Consider the following 17,180-nt stretch of genomic DNA (forward strand, 5'->3'; position numbering starts at 1 on the left):
TGGTTTTAATGGCGGTGACAGGAGAAGGAGGAGACTTATAAGATGTCAGGAGGGATGTCAGTAAAGTATTTTAATGATGCTAAATGCTTCCATCAGATTTTACATTTTTACCTATTTCAGGAGCTCAGAAAACCAATCAGGCAAAAGGCGGCAGGGAAAGAATGATCCAGGACTGTTTGTGGGCTTAGGGGCAGCAAGTGTACTGCCCAGACTGGGCCAACAATTTACCAAATCCCCTGCCCATGATTGACCAATTCCCCCCCTGCCCGTCCCACCATCATCTCTCCTTTGACAACGTGTTCTCCGCACCAATCACTTTCCCCCAACCACAATCTCCCCTCTGTCTACACCCTTCCCATCAACATCTCTCCCACCTCAACCAAATTCTTTCTCCCTGCCCATCATCCCTGCCCCAATCACCCCCTCCCTGACCTCAACAATGCTTTCCCCAGATCACCATCTTCTCCCCACCTTACCATCAATCCTCCGGACCATCTTCTCCCCACTGCGACCACCATCTCGCACCCTTCACTATGGTTTATATTCCTCCCACCTCTCCCCCCCCCCCTCCCCCCCCCACCCCGTGTGCTATCGCCCCCTCCCCACCCCCCAATCATTAATTCATGTCAAACATTTCCCACAGATGGAGAGACTTGGATTTGCAGATAATTCTGGTCCTCGAGAATGCAATGAATTAATTTCCTCACAAAGCTAACCCACTGAGGAGTTTCCTGCAGATATCTCCATCCCTTCCCTTTTCCCCTCTCTGGCTTCTATTCCCTCTCTCCCCATTTCCCACCTGTTCCCCACCCCCACCCTGTATTTGTCTGTTTCTACCCCCAGGACTAATTGCCACCTCACCCCTTAACCCTGAGCGATGTAAATGTTACGCTTGGTCTTGACTCTGTGTAACATTACGAGGTATCGCCTCGCTATAAAACTTGTTCTGGGAAGGTAGGTGATATAAAATCTTACTCCCAGGTTCCAGTGGCCTTCATTCCCGGGAGCGGGAGTGAGCGAGGGAGCCGGGGAGCAGCTTGGGAACAGGTAAGTGATATAAAAACTTACCCCCCCCCCCCCCCGGTTCCAGCAGCCTTCATTCCCGGGAGCGGGAGTGAGCGAGGGAGCTGGGGAGCAGCTTGGGAACAGGTAAGTGATATAAAAACATCCCCCCCCCGGTTCCAGCAGCCTTTATTCCCGGGAGCGGGAGTGAGCGAGGGAGCCGGGGAGCAGCTTGGGAACAGGTAAGTGATATAAAAACTTACCCCCCCGGTTCCAGCGGCCTTCATTCCCGGGAGCGGGAGTGAGCGAGGGAGCCGGGGAGCAGCTTGGGAACAGGTAAGTGATATAAAAACTTACCCCCCCCGGTTCCAGCGGCCTTCATTCCCGGGAGCGGGAGTGAGCGAGGGAGCCGGGTATATGAAATGAATGAAATGAAAATGAAAATCGCTTATTGTCACAAGTAGGCTTCAATGAAGTTACTGTGAAAAGCCCCTAGTCGCCACATTCAGGCTCCTGTTCGGGGAGGCTGTTACGGGAATTGAACCATGCTGCTGGCCTGCCTTGGTCTGCTTTCAAAGCCAGCAACTTAGCCCTGTGCTAAACAGCCCCTATATTCGGCTATTCTGAGTGATCCGACTTGGGGGGGGGGGGGGGGGGGGGGGCAACTGAAAAGTGATGTCACAGGAAAGCTATGACCTGATTGGCTGGGAGGGAATCTGCACTAGATTTAAAAATTAAACATTGTTAAACTAATTAAACATAATTAATTAATTACTTAATCATAATTTAGAGGGGTATCTAAGCCAGAGATCGGAGAGTATTGTATTTAGCTTTCATATTTATAGTAGAAATATAGTGCTAGGAAACATATAGTTAGCAGTAACTTTTTTAAAAATTCAATAAGTATTTATTTTTAATTTAATTTACTAATTAATTGACGCAATGTCAGTTAGAGGGGTGCAGTGCTCTGACTGTGAGATGTGGCAGGTCCGGGAGGCTTCCAGCGTCCCGGATGGCTTCATCTGCAGAAAGTGCACCCGACTGTGGCTCCTCACAGACCGTATGGATCAGTTGGACCAACAGTTGGATGCACTTAGGAGCATGCAGGTGGCAGAAAGCGTCATAGATAGCAGTTATAGAGATGTGGGCGCACCCAAGGTGCAGGCAGAGAAATGGGTGACCACCAGAAAGGGCAGGCAGTCAGTGCAGGAATCCCCTGTGGTTGTCCTCCTCTCGAACAGGTATACCCCTTTGGATACTGTCGGGGGGGGATAGCCTATCTGGGGAAAACAGCAGCAGCCAGAGCAGTGGCACCACAGCTGGCTCTGATGTTCAGCAGGGAGGGTCAAAGCGCAGAAGAGCAATAGTCATAGGGGACTCTATAGTCAGGGGCACAGATAGGCACTTCTGTGGATGTGAAAGAGACTCCAGGATGGTATATTGCCTCCCTGGTGCCAGGGTCCAGGATGTCTCCGAACGGGTAGAGGGCATCCTGAAGGGGGAGGGCAAACAGGCAGAGGTCATGATACATATTGGTACTAATGACATAGGCAGGAAGGGGGATGTGGTCCTTGCAGCAGGAGTTCAGGGAGCTAGGCAGAAAGTTAAAAGACAGGACCTCAAGGGTTATAATCTCGGGATTACTCCCTGTGCCACGTGCCAGTGAGGCTAGAAATAGGAAGATAGAGCAGCTAAACACGTAGCTAAACAGCTGGTGTAGGAGGGTGGGTTTCAGTTATCTGGACCACTGGGAGCTCTTCTGGGGCAGGTGTGACCTATATAAGGACGGGTTGCATCTAAACTGGAGAGGCATAAATATCCTGGCCGCGAGGTTTGCTAGTGTCACACGGGAGGGTTTAAACTAGTATGGCAGGGGGGTGGGTACCGGAGCAATAGGTCAGAAGGTGAGAGCATTGAGGGAGAACTAGGGAATAGGGCCAGTACGGCTTTGAGGCAGAGCAGACAGGGAGAAGTTGCTGAACACAGCGGGTCTGGTGGCCTGAAGTGCATATGTTTTAATGCAAGAAGTATTACAGGTAAGATAGATGAATTTAGAGCTTGGATTAGTACTTGGAACTATGATGTTGTTGCCATTACAGAGACGTGGTTGAGGGAAGGGCAGGATTGGCAGCTAAACGTTCCAGGATTTAGATGTTTCAGGCGGGATAGAGGGGGATGTAAAAGGGGAGGCGGAGTTGCGCTACTGGTTCGGGAGAATATCACAGCTGTACTGCGGGAGGACACCTCAGAGGGCAGTGAGGCTATATGGGTAGAGATCAGGAATAAGAAGGGTGCAGTCACAATGTTGGGGGTTTACTACAGGCCTCCCAACAGCCAGCGGGAGATAGAGGAGCAGATAGGTAGACAGATTTTGGAAAAGAGTAAAAACAACAGGGTTGTGGTGATGGGAGACTTCAACTTCCCCAATATTGACTGGGACTCACTTAGTGCTCGGGGCTTGGACAGGGCAGAGTTTGTAAGGAGCATCCAGGAGGGCTTCTTAAAACAATATGTAGACAGTCCAACTAGGGAAGGGGCGGTACTGGACCTGGTATTGGGGAATGAGCCCGGCCAGGTGGTACAAGTTTCAGTAGGGAAGCATTTCGGGAACAGTGACCACAATTCAGTAAGTTTTAAAGTACTGGTGGACAAGGATAAGAGTGGTCCTACGGTGAATGTGCTAAATTGGGGGAAGGCTAATTATAACAATATTAGGCGGGAACTGAAGAACATAGATTGGGGGCGGATGTTTGAGGGTAAACAACATCTGACATGTGGGAGGCTTTCAAGTGTCAGTTGAAAGGGATTCAGGACCGGCATGTTCCTGTGAGGAAGAAGGATAAATACGGCAATTTTCGGGAACCTTGGATAACGAGAGATATTGTAGGCCTCGTCAAAAAGGAAAAGGAGGAATGTGTCAGGGCTAAAAGGCTGGGAACAGACAAAGCTTGTGTGGAATATAAGGAAAGTAGGAAGGAACTTAAGCAAGGAGTCAGGAGGGCTAGAAGGGGTCACAAAAAGTCATTGGCAAAGAGGGTTAAGGAAAATCCCAAGGCTTTTTACACGTACATAAAAAGCAAGAGGGTAGCCAGGAAAAGGGTTGGCCCACTGAAGGATAGGCAAGGGAATCTATGTATGGAGCCAGAGGAAATGGGAGAGGTACTAAATGAATACTTTTCATCAGTATTCATCAAAGAGAAGGAATTGGTAGATGTTGAGTCTGGAGAAGGGTGTGTAGATAGCCTGGGTCACATTGAGATCCAAAAAGACGAGGTGTTGGGCATCTTGAAAAATATTAAGGTGGATAAGTCCCCAGGGCCTGATGGGATCTACCTCAGAATACTGAAGGAGATAAGAGAGGAAATTGCTGAGGCTTTGACAGAAATCTTTGGATCCTCGCTGTCTTCAGGTGATGTCCCAGAGGATTGGAGAATAGCCAATGTTTTTCCTTTGTTTAAGAAGGGTAGCAAGGATAATCCAGGGAACTGCAGGCCGGTGAGCCTTATGTCAGTGGTAGGGAAATTACTGGAGAGAATTCTTCGAGACAGGATCTACTCCCATTTGGAAGCAAATGGACGTATTAGCGAGAGGCAGCACGGTTTTGTGAAGTGGAGGTCGTGTCTCACTAACTTGATAGAGTTTTTCGAGGAGGTCACAAAGATGATTGATGCAGGTAGGGCAGTGGATGTTGTCTATATGGATTTCAGTAAGGCCTTTGACAAGGTCCCTCATGGCAGACTGGTACAAAAGATGAAGTCACACGGGATCAGAGGTGAGCTGGCAAGATGGATACAGAACTGGCTAGGTCATAGAAGGCAGAGAGTAGCAATGGAAGGGTGCTTTTCTGATTGGAGGGCTGTGACTAGTGGTGTTCCGCAGGGATCAGTGCTGGGACCTTTGCTGTTTGTAGTATATATAAATGATTTGGAGGAAAATGTAACTGGTCTGATTAGTAAGTTTGCGGACGACACAAAGGTTGCTGGAATTGCGGATAGCGATGAGGACTGTCAGACGATGCAGTAGGATTTAGGTCGTTTAGAGACTTGGGTGGAGAGATGGCAGATGGAGTTTAATCCGGACAAATGTGAGGTAATGCATTTTGGAAGGTCTAATGCAGGTAGGAAATATACAGTGAATGGTAGAACCCTCAAGAGTATTGAAAGTCAGAGAGATCTAGGTGTACAGGTCCACAGGTCACTGAAAGGGGCAACACAGGTGGAGAAGGTAGTTAAGAAGGCATACGGCATGCTTGCCTTCATTGGCCAGGGCACTGAGCATAAAAATTGGCAAGTCATGTTGCAGCTGTATAGAACCTTATTTAGGCCACACTTGGAGTATCGTGTTCAATTCTGGTCGCCAGACTACCAGAAGGATATGGAGGCTTTAGAGAGGGTGCAGAAGAGATTTACCAGGATGTTGCCTGGTATGGAGGGCATTAGCTATGAGGAGCGGTTGAATAAACTTGGTTTGTTCTCACTGGAACGAAGGAGGTTGAGGGGCGACCTGATAGAGGTCTACAAAATTATGAGGGGCCCCTAGACAGAGTGAATAGTCAGAAGCTTTTCCCCGGGGTAGAGGGGTCAATTACTAGGGGGCATAGGTTTAAGGTGAGAGGGGCAAAGGTTTAGAGTAGATGTACGAGGCAAGTTTTTTACGCAGAGGGTAGTGGGTGCCCGGAACTTGCTGCCGGAGGAGGTGGTGGAAGCAGGGACGATAGTGACGTTTAAGGGGCATCTTGACAAATACATGAATAGGATGGGAATAGAGGGATACGGACCCCGGAAGTGTAGATTTTAGTTTAGGCGGGCAACATGGTCGGCACGGGCTTGGAGGGCCGAAGGCCTGTTCCTGTGCTGTACATTTCTTTATTCTTTGTTCTATTTAACAAGGGACTGGCGGCATGTGCTCCAATGACCCCAATCAATACAGCCCTCAAAGGCCCGCTCAATCTTAGTCTTACATTTCCTATTTCCTGGTTTGAATATGTAGACCTGACGATGTGGAAAGGGCTCTTCTTACCGCTATTGTTGCCGCAGTGGATGATAAATCTTAATTGATATCTGTTAGCATCACCAATTCATGATTAATACACATGCCCCTGTGCCACACTGTTGTACAAATGATTGCTGCCTCCAGCTTCAGTGAGAATTCACTGGGTGAACGTGGCCACGCAGGGAGCATTCCGAGATTCGCGCTTTCAGCCACTGATTTCCTCAACACCGGAATGTGGAATTATCTAATTTGTTCTGGGAGGGGTAAATCACCGCCACTGTCTGTGTTCCGGTGACATTATAGGATCAACGGTTTTCGGGTTATAGACGTGAACAGCTTTTTAAGTCACCGATTTTCTGCCTACTTCATCAGATGCCAGATACACGCAGAGGTGGGCCACCTCCTCGGCAGTGGCCATTCTGCCAGTCTTCTGTCTCTCCAGGAATTCTTGTAAAGCCTGGAACAGAGGGAGTACTCAGTTATTTAAATACGAGGATATTGGATATCACAGACTGTAAGAGATTATTCTGTGAAAGCAGCCACAAAACCTGTTAGGGTGGCTGCAGCTTAACATGCGCCTGTGGGCATTTAAACTGTGAACAGTGTTTGATTCTATGGCCACGATTTAGTTAAACATGAACCTGAATAAGGGAACTTCAGAGCGACCTGTGAAGTTTAAACACCTCATTGTTTAAGGATGAACCACCTTTCCAGTACGTGAGATCCCATGGCTGTTCACCTCAGGGTGACATAGCGAACAAATATTTGAGCTCAATCTGGGACATAGGTAAAAGTGAATAACCATTGTCAACTTCTTTTTGTATCATAGTGGCTTGGACTCCATGTTAACTCTGTGGCCATGTGACTGAAACTAGCTTCAGGGACTGGAGTACGGAACAATGAACAAAGCAAATCCTGCAGCGGGAATGGATGGGCCCCATTGAGTGGTTCTGGAGAATGTGTGAAAGCCATGGATCCATAATAAAAGACATGGAAGAGGCCATTTTGTAACATAGTGATCAGATTGCCTGACAGGAAACGGAGTTGTCTCTGGCGGCCGAAGTGAATACATCGCTGAAGGCCAAGGTGAATGATTTAGAGAATCGGTCCAGGAGGCAAAACGTTTGAATAGTGAGGCTGCCAGGGGAGATGGAAGCCCATGGGGTACTTTGCGGAGATGTTCAGTAAGATGGTGGGAGAGGGTGGATTCATGTCCCCTCCTCAGTTGGACACTCCGACAGAGGCCTCGTCCTCAGGATCCACGGCAAGGGTAATAGTGAAGTTTCACAGCTTCAAAGGGGAAGAGCGGGTTCTGAGATGGGTGAGGGAGCATCGTGACTTCAAATGGGAAGGCCACACCATCAGGTTTTATCAAGCAGAGATAGCAACGAAGAGGGCTTCATTCAACAAAGCCAACAGCGCCCTGTACAGAACTGGAGTCTGATTGGGTGTGGTGCACCCAGCGTGGCTAAGAGTGACTTCCGAGGGAAAGGAATATTTATTTGATGTGCCAGGAGAGGAATGTTTAAGATTTGGGTTTAGATTTGGGGATAGTTTGATGTAGGATTGTGTTCCGAATGTTATGATAATATATCGCACCCTGTCAGAGCGCAATGAGTTACGGGGCTTTGGTATTTTGCTGTTTGTAGCCATTTTTCTTCACTCTAGTTGGGAGCCACCCTGTTAACGGAAGAGTTAGCCAACGGGAGCGGTGTGGAAGAGTTGGCTGCAGCTCACTTTGGTAGGTTTTTTTACAGAATGGGTTTAGAGTTCTTGCTTTCGTTCAGTTTATGTTTTTCAGACGTAGATTTTAGCGTTCTCTGTTCGCCTTTCCTCTATTGGCTTATTTGGGTGGGGTAGTATCCCCGGGCGATGGGGTTGGGGGTAGTATCCGCGGGCGATGGGGTTGGGGGGTAGTATCCGCGGGCGATGGGGATGGGGGGTAGTATCCGCGGGCGATGGGGTTGGGGGGTAGTATCCGCGGGCGATGGGGATGGGGGGTAGTATCCGCGGGCGATGGGGATGGGGGGGTAGTATCCGCGGGCGATGAGGATGGGAAGTAGTATCCGCGGGCGATGGGGGGTAGTATCCGCGGGCGATGGGGATGGGGGGTAGTATCCGCGGGCGATGGGGATGGGGGGTAGTATCCGCGGGCGATGGGGATGAGGGGTAGTATCCGCGGGCGATGGGGATGGGGGGTAGTATCCGCGGGCGATGGGGGTGGGGGGTAGTATCCGCGGGCGATGGGGATGGGGGGTAGTATCCGCGGGCGATGGGGGGTAGTATCCGCGGGCGATGGGGATGGGGGGTAGTATCCGCGGGCGATGGGGTTGGGGGGTAGTATCCGCGGGCGGAGGGGTTGGGGGTAGTATCCGCGGGTGGAGGGGATGGGTGGGTAGTATCCGCGGGCGATGGGGATGGGGGGGTAGTATCCGCGGGCGATGGGGTTGGGGGGTAGTATCCGCGGGCGATGGGGGGTGGGGGGTAGTATCCGCGGGCGGAGGGGTTTGGGGGTGGTATCCGCGGGCGATGGGGATGGGGGTAGTATCCGCGGGCGCTGGGGTTGGGGGGTAGTATCCGCGGGCGATGGGGATGGGGGGTAGTATCCGCGGGCGATGGGGATGGGGGGGTAGTATCCGCGGCGATGGGGATGGGGGGTAGTATCCGCGGGCGATGGGGATGGGGGGTAGTATCCGCGGGCGATGGGGATGGGGGTAGTATCCGCGGGCGATGGAGATGGGGGGGGTAGTATCCGCGGGCGATGGGGATGGGGGGGTAGTATCCGCGGGCGATGGGGATGGGGGGTAGTATCCGCGGGCGATGGGGATGGGGGGGTAGTATCCGCGGGCGATGGGTTGGGGGGTAGTATCCGAGGGGCGATGGGGATGGGGGGTAGTATCCGCGGGCGATAGGGATGGGGGGTAGTATCCGCGGGCGATGGGGTTGGGGGTAGTATCCGCGGGATATGGGGTTGGGTGGTAGTATCCGCGGGCGGAGGGGTTTGGGGGTGGTACCCGCGGGCGATGGGGATGGCGGGTAGTATCCGCGGGCGGAGGGGTTGGGGGGTAGTATCCGGGGGCAATGGGGATGGGGTAGTATCCGAGGGCGATGGGGATGGGGGGTAGTATCTGAGGGCGAGGGCGATGGTAGGTGGTATCCGAGGGCGGAGGGGTTGGGGAGTAGTATCCGGGGGCAATGGGGATGGGGGTAGTATCCGAGGGCGATGGGGATGGGGGGTAGTATCTGAGGGCGAGGGCGATGGTGGGTGGTATCCGAGGGCGGAGGGGATAGAACATAGAACAATACAGCGCAGTACAGGCCCTTCGGCCCACGATGTTGCGCCGACCTGTGAAACCACTCTAAAGCCCATCTACACTATTCCCTTATGGGGAATGGGGGGTAGTATCTGCGGGCGGAGGGGTTGGGGGTAGTATCCGTGAGTGGAGGGGTTGGGGGTAGTATCCGTGGGTGGAGGGGTTGGGGGTAGTATCCGCGAGCGGAGGGGTTGGGGGGTAGTATCCGCGAGCGGAGTGGTTGGGGGGTAGTATCCGCGGGCGGAGGGGTTGGGGGTGGTATCCGCGGGCGGAGGGGTTGGGGGTAGTATCCGTGGGCGGAGGGGTTGGGGGTAGTATCCGCGAGCGGAGGGGTTGGGGGTAGTATCCGCGGGCAGAGGGGTTGGGGGTAGTATCCGCGAGCGGAGTGGTTGGGGGTAGTATCCGCGGGCGGAGGGGTTGGGGGTAGTATCCGTGGGCGGAGGGGTTGGGGGTAGTATCCGCGAGCGGAGTGGTTGGGGGTAGTATCCGCGGGCGGAGGGGTTGGGGGTGGTATCCGCGGGCGGAGGGGTTGGGGGTGGTATCCGTGGGCGGAGGGGCTGGGGGTAGTATCCGGGGCGGAGGGGTTGGGGGTAGTATCCGTGGGCGGAGGGGCTGGGGGTAGTATCCGTGGGCGGAGGGGCTGGGGGTGGTATCCGGGGCGGAGGGGTTGGGGGTAGTATCCGTGGGCGGAGGGGTTGGGGGGTAGTATCCGCTGGCGGAGGGGTTGGGGGTGGTATCCGCGGGCGGAGGGGTTTGGGGGTAGTATCCGTGGGCGGAGGGGTTGGGGGTAGTATCCGTGGGCGGAGGGATTGGGGGTTGTATCCGTGGGCGGAGGGATTGGGGATAGTATCCGTGGGCGGAGGGGTTGGGGGTAGTATCCGTGGGCGGAGGGATTGGGGGTTGTATCCGTGGGCGGAGGGATTGGGGGTAGTATCCGTGGGCGGAGGGGTTGTGGGTAGTATCCGCGGGCGGAGGGGTTGGGAGTAGTATCCGCGGGCGGAGGAGTTGGGGGTTGGTATCCGTGGGCGGAGGGGTTGGGGGTAGTATCCGCGGGCGGAGGGGTTGGGGGTGGTATCCGCGGGCGGAGGGGTTGGGGGTAGTATCCGTGGGTGGAGGGGTTGGGGGTAGTATCCGTGGGCGGAGGGATTGGGGGATAGTATCCGTGGGCGGAGGGATTGGGGGTAGTATCCGTGGGCGGAGGGGTTGGGGGTAGTATCCGAGGGCGGAGGGGTTGGGGGGTAGTATCCGCGGGCGGAGGGGTTGGGGGTAGTATCCGTGGGCGGGGGTGTTGGGGGTGGTATCCGTGGGCGGAGGGGTTGGGGGTTGTATCCGAGGGCGGAGGGGTTGGGGGTGGTATCCGTGGGCGGAGGGATTGGGGGTAGTATCCGCGGGCGGAGGGATTGGGGGTTGTATCCGCGGGCGGAGGGATTGGGGGTTGTATCCGCGGGCGGAGGGATTGGGGGTTGTATCCGTGGGCGGAGGGATTGGGGGTTGTATCCGTGGGCGGAGGGATTGGGGGTGGTATCCGAGGGCGGAGGGGTTGGGGGGTAGTATCCGCGGGCGGAGGGGTTGGGGGTTGGTATCCGAGGGCGGAGAGATTGGGGGTTGTATCCGCGGGCGGAGGGGTTGGGGGTGGTATCCGTGGGCGGAGGGATTGGGGGTAGTATCCGTGGGCGGGGGTGTTGGGGGTGGTATCCGTGGGCGGAGGGATTGGGGGTTGTATCCGTGGGCGGAGGGATTGGGGGTTGTATCCGCGGGCGGAGAGATTGGGGGTTGTATCCGCGGGCGGAGGGATTGGGGGTAGTATCCGTGGGCGGAGGGATTGGGGGTAGTATCCGCGGGCGGAGGGATTGGGGGTAGTATCCGCGGGCGGAGGGATTGGGGGTTGTATCCGCGGGCGGAGGGATTGGGGGTTGTATCCGCGGGCGGAGGGATTGGGGGTTGTATCCGCGGGCGGAGGAATTGGGGGTTGTATCCGTGGGCGGAGGGATTGGGGGTTGTATCCGCGGGCGGAGGGATTGGGGGTTGTATCCGTGGGCGGAGGGATTGGGGGTTGTATCCGCGGGCGGAGAGATTGGGGGTTGTATCCGCGGGCGGAGGGATTGGGGGTAGTATCCGTGGGCGGAGGGATTGGGGGTAGTATCCGCGGGCGAAGGGATTGGGGGTAGTATCCGCGGGCGGAGGGATTGGGGGTTGTATCCGCGGGCGGAGGGATTGGGGGTTGTATCCGCGGGCGGAGGGATTGGGGGTTGTATCCGCGGGCGGAGGGATTGGGGGTAGTATCCGCGGGCGGACGGATTGGGGGTTGTATCCGCGGGCGGAGGGATTGGGGGTAGTATCCGCGGGCGGAGGGATTGGGGGTTGTATCCGTGGGCGGAGGGATTGGGGGTAGTATCCACGGGCGGAGGGATTGGGGGTAGTATCCGCGGGCGGAGGGGTTGGGGGTTGTTTGCTTTTTTAAAAAAAAACGGTTTATTGTCATTTTTTCATAAACAAAATATTATAAAATAGTTCATTCAAGTTACAATAACAACGATTACTGCAGATAGAAGCCAGCAAAGACATGGAGCTGAGTTTAAAATGCTGTCTGAACTTCTCCCAGATTCTCAGAGTGGACAACACTACCGGATTCAAGGAAAATCTTCCGGAGAGAATGGCAGCGATACGGTTACTCATGCACCAAAACTAGAACCTTAACAGGAACTCGCCTCCATCTGCCCCATATGGAACCCGGATCACTGAACCACCCCGGGTACCTTCTGAATATTGGCTGTCCAGTAGTAATAAATTGGGCAATGCCAAGTCCTCTGATTGCCCATCTCTCTGGGGGACACCCTACAGATTCTTGGAGTCTTACCCGCCAAATAAATGACGACACTAATTTATTAATTTGAGAAGGACTTGGGGAGAAAACGGGAGAAGCTGAAAAATAAATTAAAATCTCGGGACCACATTCATCTCAACAGCCTGAAACCTGCCCGTCAAGGGGAGGGAGAGGTTACCCACTTCCGTACGTACGATTTGACCCGATTAACCAGACTACAATAATTTGATTGAGCTGGTGGTAATTTAACCTCAGGCGAGGGGCAAGGTTGAGAATAACCTCAGTCAGTACGGGGACTGAACCCACGCTGCTGCCTCGCTCTGCATCACCCCCCAGCCCGGTACGGGGATTGAACCCACGCTGCTGCCTCGCTCTGCATCACCCCCCAGCCCCCCAGCCCGGTACGGGGATTGAACCCACGCTGCTGCCTCGCTCTGCATCACCCCCCAGCCCGGTACGGGGACTGAACCCACGCTGCTGCCTCGCTCTGCATCACCCCCCAGCCCGGTACGGGGACTGAACCCACGCTGCTGCCTCGCTCTGCATCACTAACCAGCCCCCCAGCCCGGTACGGGGACTGAACCCACGCTGCTGCCTCGCTCTGCATCACCCCCCAGCCCGGTACGGGGATTGAACCCACGCTGCTGCCTCGCTCTGCATCACCCCCCCAGCCCGGTACGGGGATTGAACCCACGCTGCTGCCTCGCTCTGCATCACCCCCCAGCCCCCCCAGCCCGGTACGGGGACTGAACCTACGCTGCTGCCTCGCTCTGCATCACCCCCCAGCCCGGTACGGGGATTGAACCCACGCTGCTGCCTCGCTCTGCATCACTAACCAGCCACCCAGCCCGGTACGGGGATTGAACCCACGCTGCTGCCTCGCTCTGCATCACCCCCCAGCCCCCCCAGCCCGGTACGGGGACTGAACCCACGCTGCTGCCTCGCTCTGCATCACCCCCCAGCCCCCCCAGCCCGGTACGGGGACTGAACCCACGCTGCTGCCTCGCTCTGCATCACCCCCCAGCCCGGTACGGGGACTGAACCCACGCTGCTGCCTCGCTCTGCATCACCCCCCAGCCCGGTACGGGGACTGAACCCACGCTGCTGCCTCGCTCTGCATCACCCCCCAGCCCCCCAGCCCGGTACGGGGATTGAACCCACGCTGCTGCCTCGCTCTACATCACCCCCCAGCCCCCCAGCCCGGTACGGGGATTGAACCCACGCTGCTGCCTCGCTCTGCATCACCCCCCAGCCCCCCAGCCCGGTACGGGGACTGAACCCCCGCTGCTGCCTCACTCTGCATCACCCCCCAGCCCCCCAGCCCGGTACGGGGACTGAACCCACGCTGCTGCCTCACTCTGCATCACCCCCCAGCCCCCCAGCCCGGTACGGGGACTGAACCCACGCTGCTGCCTCACTCTGCATCACCCCCCAGCCCCCCAGCCCGGTACGGGGACTGAACCCCCGCTGCTGCCTCACTCTGCATCACCACCCAGCCCCCCAGCCCGGTACGGGGACTGAACCCTCGCTGCTGCCTCGCTCTGCATCACCGTCCAGCCCCGTACGGGGACTGAACCCACACTGCTGCCTCGCTCTGCATCACCCCCCAGCCCCCCAGCCCGGTACGGGGACTGAACCCACACTGCTGCCTCGCTCTGCATCACCCCCCAGCCCCCCAGCCTGGTACGGGGACTGAACCCACGCTGCTGCCACACTCTGCATCACCCCCCAGCCCCCCAGCCCGGTACGGGGATTGAACCCACGCTGCTGCCTCGCTCTGCATCACCCCCCAGCCCCGTACGGGGACTGAACCCACACTGCTGCCTCGCTCTGCATCACCACCCAGCCCCCCAGCCCGGTACGGGGATTGAACCCACGCTGCTGCCTCGCTCTGCATCACCACCCAGCCCCCCAGCCCGGTACGGGGACTGAACCCACGCTGCTGCCTCGCTCTGCATCACCACCCAGCCCCCCAGCCCGGTACGGGGATTGAACCCACGCCGCTGCCTCGCTCTGCATCACCCCCCAGCCCGGTACGGGGACTGAACCCACGCTGCTGCCTCGCTCTGCATCACCACCCAGCCCGGTACGGGGATTGAACCCACGCTGCTGCCTCGCTCTGCATCACCCCCCATTTAAAATTTATAACCAGAGAAGGAGCCAAAGCTCCCAACCATCTTCGTCATCTCATCCCCGTGGATTCTGGGTCCGTGAGGTAAAGGAGCAGGTCATCCATGTACAAGGACACCCTCTGCTCCCTTCCTCCCTGATTTATCCCCCTCCATTTAAGAGAAGGCCTCAGCGCTGAGGCGAGTGGTTCTATTGCCAGAGCAATGGGCAGCACGGTAGCACAGTGGTTAGCACAGTTACTTCACAGCTCCAAGGTCCCAGGTTCGATTCCGGCTTGGGTCACTGTCTGTGCGGAGTCTACACGTTCCCCCTGTGTGTGCGTGGGTTTCCTCCGGGTGCTCCGGTTTCCTCCCACAGTCCAAAGCCGTGCGGGTTAAGTGGATTGGCCATGATAAATTGCCCCTTAGTGTCCAAAAAGGTTAGGTGGGGTTGCTGGGTTACGGGGATAGGGTGGAGGTGTGGGTTTAAGTAGGGAGCTCTTTCCAAGGGCAGGTGCAGACTCGATGGGCCTAATGGGCTCCTTCTGCACTGTAAATTCTATGATTCTATGATTCCAACAAGAGCAGAGCCAAAGGTCATTCCTCCCTCGCCCCTAATTCAACGGAAAGTAGACTGAATTCAAAACATTTGTGTGAGCACCAGCAGTGTACAATAAACAAATCCAGCATATAAACCTTCGTGCAAATCCAAACCTCCCAAGAATTACAAATAGATATTTCCACTTCACCCAATCAAACGCCTTTTCAGCGTCTGGGGAAAGCATCACCTCCAGCTCGGGTACTGAAGAGGGGGAGAGGGCAATTGCCGACCCTTCACACCGTCTGTCTGGTTTTCCGAGATCACCTCTGGGAGGCAGGGCTCCAACTGCATTACCAGCTCTTTTGCGAGTAACTTGGCGCCCAGGTTCAAGAGCGGAATAGGTCAATACGGACCACATTCCATAGGGTCCTTGTCTTTCTTCAGTATCAGGGAGATAGAGGCCAAGTGTCACAAGCAATGAACACGGGACAAGGAGTTGTAAATTGTTATGCAAACATCTTCTAAAACTCAATGGGGAAACAATCAGGGCCGGGAGCTTCACCCATCAGCATCACCCAATACATTTCCGAATTTCCTCGGGGCCCAACCGGGATTCCAACTCTTTCCCTCTCCATCACTGAGATGGAAAACCCATCCCAAAAAGTACACCATGGCCAAACTCTCCGCCAGGGCTTCGAGCTATAGGGATCCCAATAAAATGTTTCAAAACCAACTTGGCCTGAGGCGGGTGGAAACCAGGCGGCCACTCGAATCCTGCACCTGCGCAATCTCCCAGGAAGCTGCGTGCTGTCTCAGCTGGTGAGCTAAGAGGCGGCTGGCCTGCTCCCCGTGTTCATAAATACACCCCTCGACCATCGCCAGGACCTTCTCCTGCCAGCGGGTTTGGACTCGACGTTTAAGTCCTGAGAGGGAAAGGGTCTGGAGAGGTTTGGAAACCCGTTTGTGGAGCGGAGGTTAGTCAGTTTCAAGGAGCGGATTGAGAAATTCCAACAGCCTGGTTCCAGTCTTTTCACAGACTTCCAGATTCACAATTTGTCGCGCAAGGCTTTTCCCTCCTTTCCCTCGGCTCCAGCCTCCTCCCTGTTGAAGAAGATTTTGCCTTTGGTTGGGTCTGGTGAAGGGGGTTATTTTGTGCAGAAACAGCCAGATCCTATCAGTAGAGTCGGCTCCGTTGGATGAGGTGATGGGGAAATGGGAGGGTGAGGTGATGGGGAAATGGGAGGGTGAGGTGATGGGGAAATGGGAGGGTGAGTTGGGTCCTATTCTGGATGAGGTGGTGTTGAACGAGGCCCTTCGCACGGTCAACTCCATACCCTCCTGTGCTCGGCTTATTCTGATCCAGTCCAAGGTGGTGCACAGGGTGCATCTGACCAAAGTGAGGCTGAGTGGATTTTCCCTGGGACAAAGGACAGGTGTGAGCGTTGTTGGAATCGTAGAATCAGAGAATCCTACAGAGCAGAAGGAGGCATTCGGCCCATCGAGTCTGCACCAACCCTTCAAATGAGCACTCCACCCACCCCATCCCTGCAACCTCATAACCTAATCTGCACATCCTGGACACTAAGGGCAATTTATCATGGCCAATCCACCTAACCTGCACATCTTTGGACTGTGGGAGGAAACCGGAGCACCCGGAGGAAACCCACGCAGACACGGGGAGGATGTACAGACTCCGCACAGAGAGTCACCGGATTGAATCCGGGACCTCGGCGCTGTGAGGCAGCAGTGCTAACCACCGTGCCACCATGCTGATTTAGTACCAAATTGTTTTTTTCAAATTAAGGTGCAATTTAGCGCGGCCAATTCACCCACCTTCCACATCTTTGTGAGTTGTGGGGATGAGACCCACGGAGACATGGGGAGAACGTGCAAACTGTTGTTCTCGGGAACTCTCATATGTTCTGGTCTTCGCCGGGCGACGCATGCGCGGGAGCGTCAGCGGCCGCTCACGGCATCCCCGCGTATGCGCGGGGGGGCGAAGTCTCTTCTGCCTCCGCCATAGTGAAGACCGTGGCGAAGGCGGAAGAAAAAGAGTGCCCCCACGGCACAGGCCTGCCCACGGATCGGTGGGACCTGATCGCGGGCCAGGCCACCGTGGGGGCACCCCCCGGGGCCAGATCCCCCCCGCGCCGCCTGCTCCCGCCGTTCAAAAGGTAGTTGAATCCACGCTGGCGGGAGAGGGTTGACAGCGGCGGGACTTCGGCCCATTGCGGGCCGGAGAATTGCCGGGGGTGGGCCCGCCGACCGGCGCGGCGCGATACCCGCCCCCGCCGAATCTCTGGTGGCGGAGAATTCGGGACACGACGGGGGCGGGATTCACGCCAGCCCCCGGCGATTCTCCGACCCGGTGGGGGGTCGGAGAATCGCGCCTCAGGTTC

The 17,180-nt window shown here is 55.9% G+C and overlaps 1 protein-coding gene across 2 annotated transcripts in view; it reads right to left on the reverse strand.

Moving 5' to 3' along the window:
* The window catches only part of bdh2 (3-hydroxybutyrate dehydrogenase, type 2), a 161,751-nt gene that overhangs the window by 4,115 nt on the left and 140,456 nt on the right, over positions 1-17,180 (reverse strand). The window contains exon 9 of one of the 2 annotated variants that reach the window (XM_072495190.1): positions 6,359-6,451. The exons of the other annotated variant lie outside the window; for it this stretch is intronic. Within the exon in view, the coding sequence (XP_072351291.1) occupies positions 6,359-6,451 (93 nt within the window). The remainder of the gene's footprint in view (positions 1-6,358; positions 6,452-17,180) is intronic. 2 annotated transcript variants of the gene reach the window in all.

The sequence above is a fragment of the Scyliorhinus torazame genome, chromosome 3 (genome assembly GCF_047496885.1).
Source record: "Scyliorhinus torazame isolate Kashiwa2021f chromosome 3, sScyTor2.1, whole genome shotgun sequence".
Lineage (NCBI taxonomy): Eukaryota > Metazoa > Chordata > Chondrichthyes > Carcharhiniformes > Scyliorhinidae > Scyliorhinus > Scyliorhinus torazame.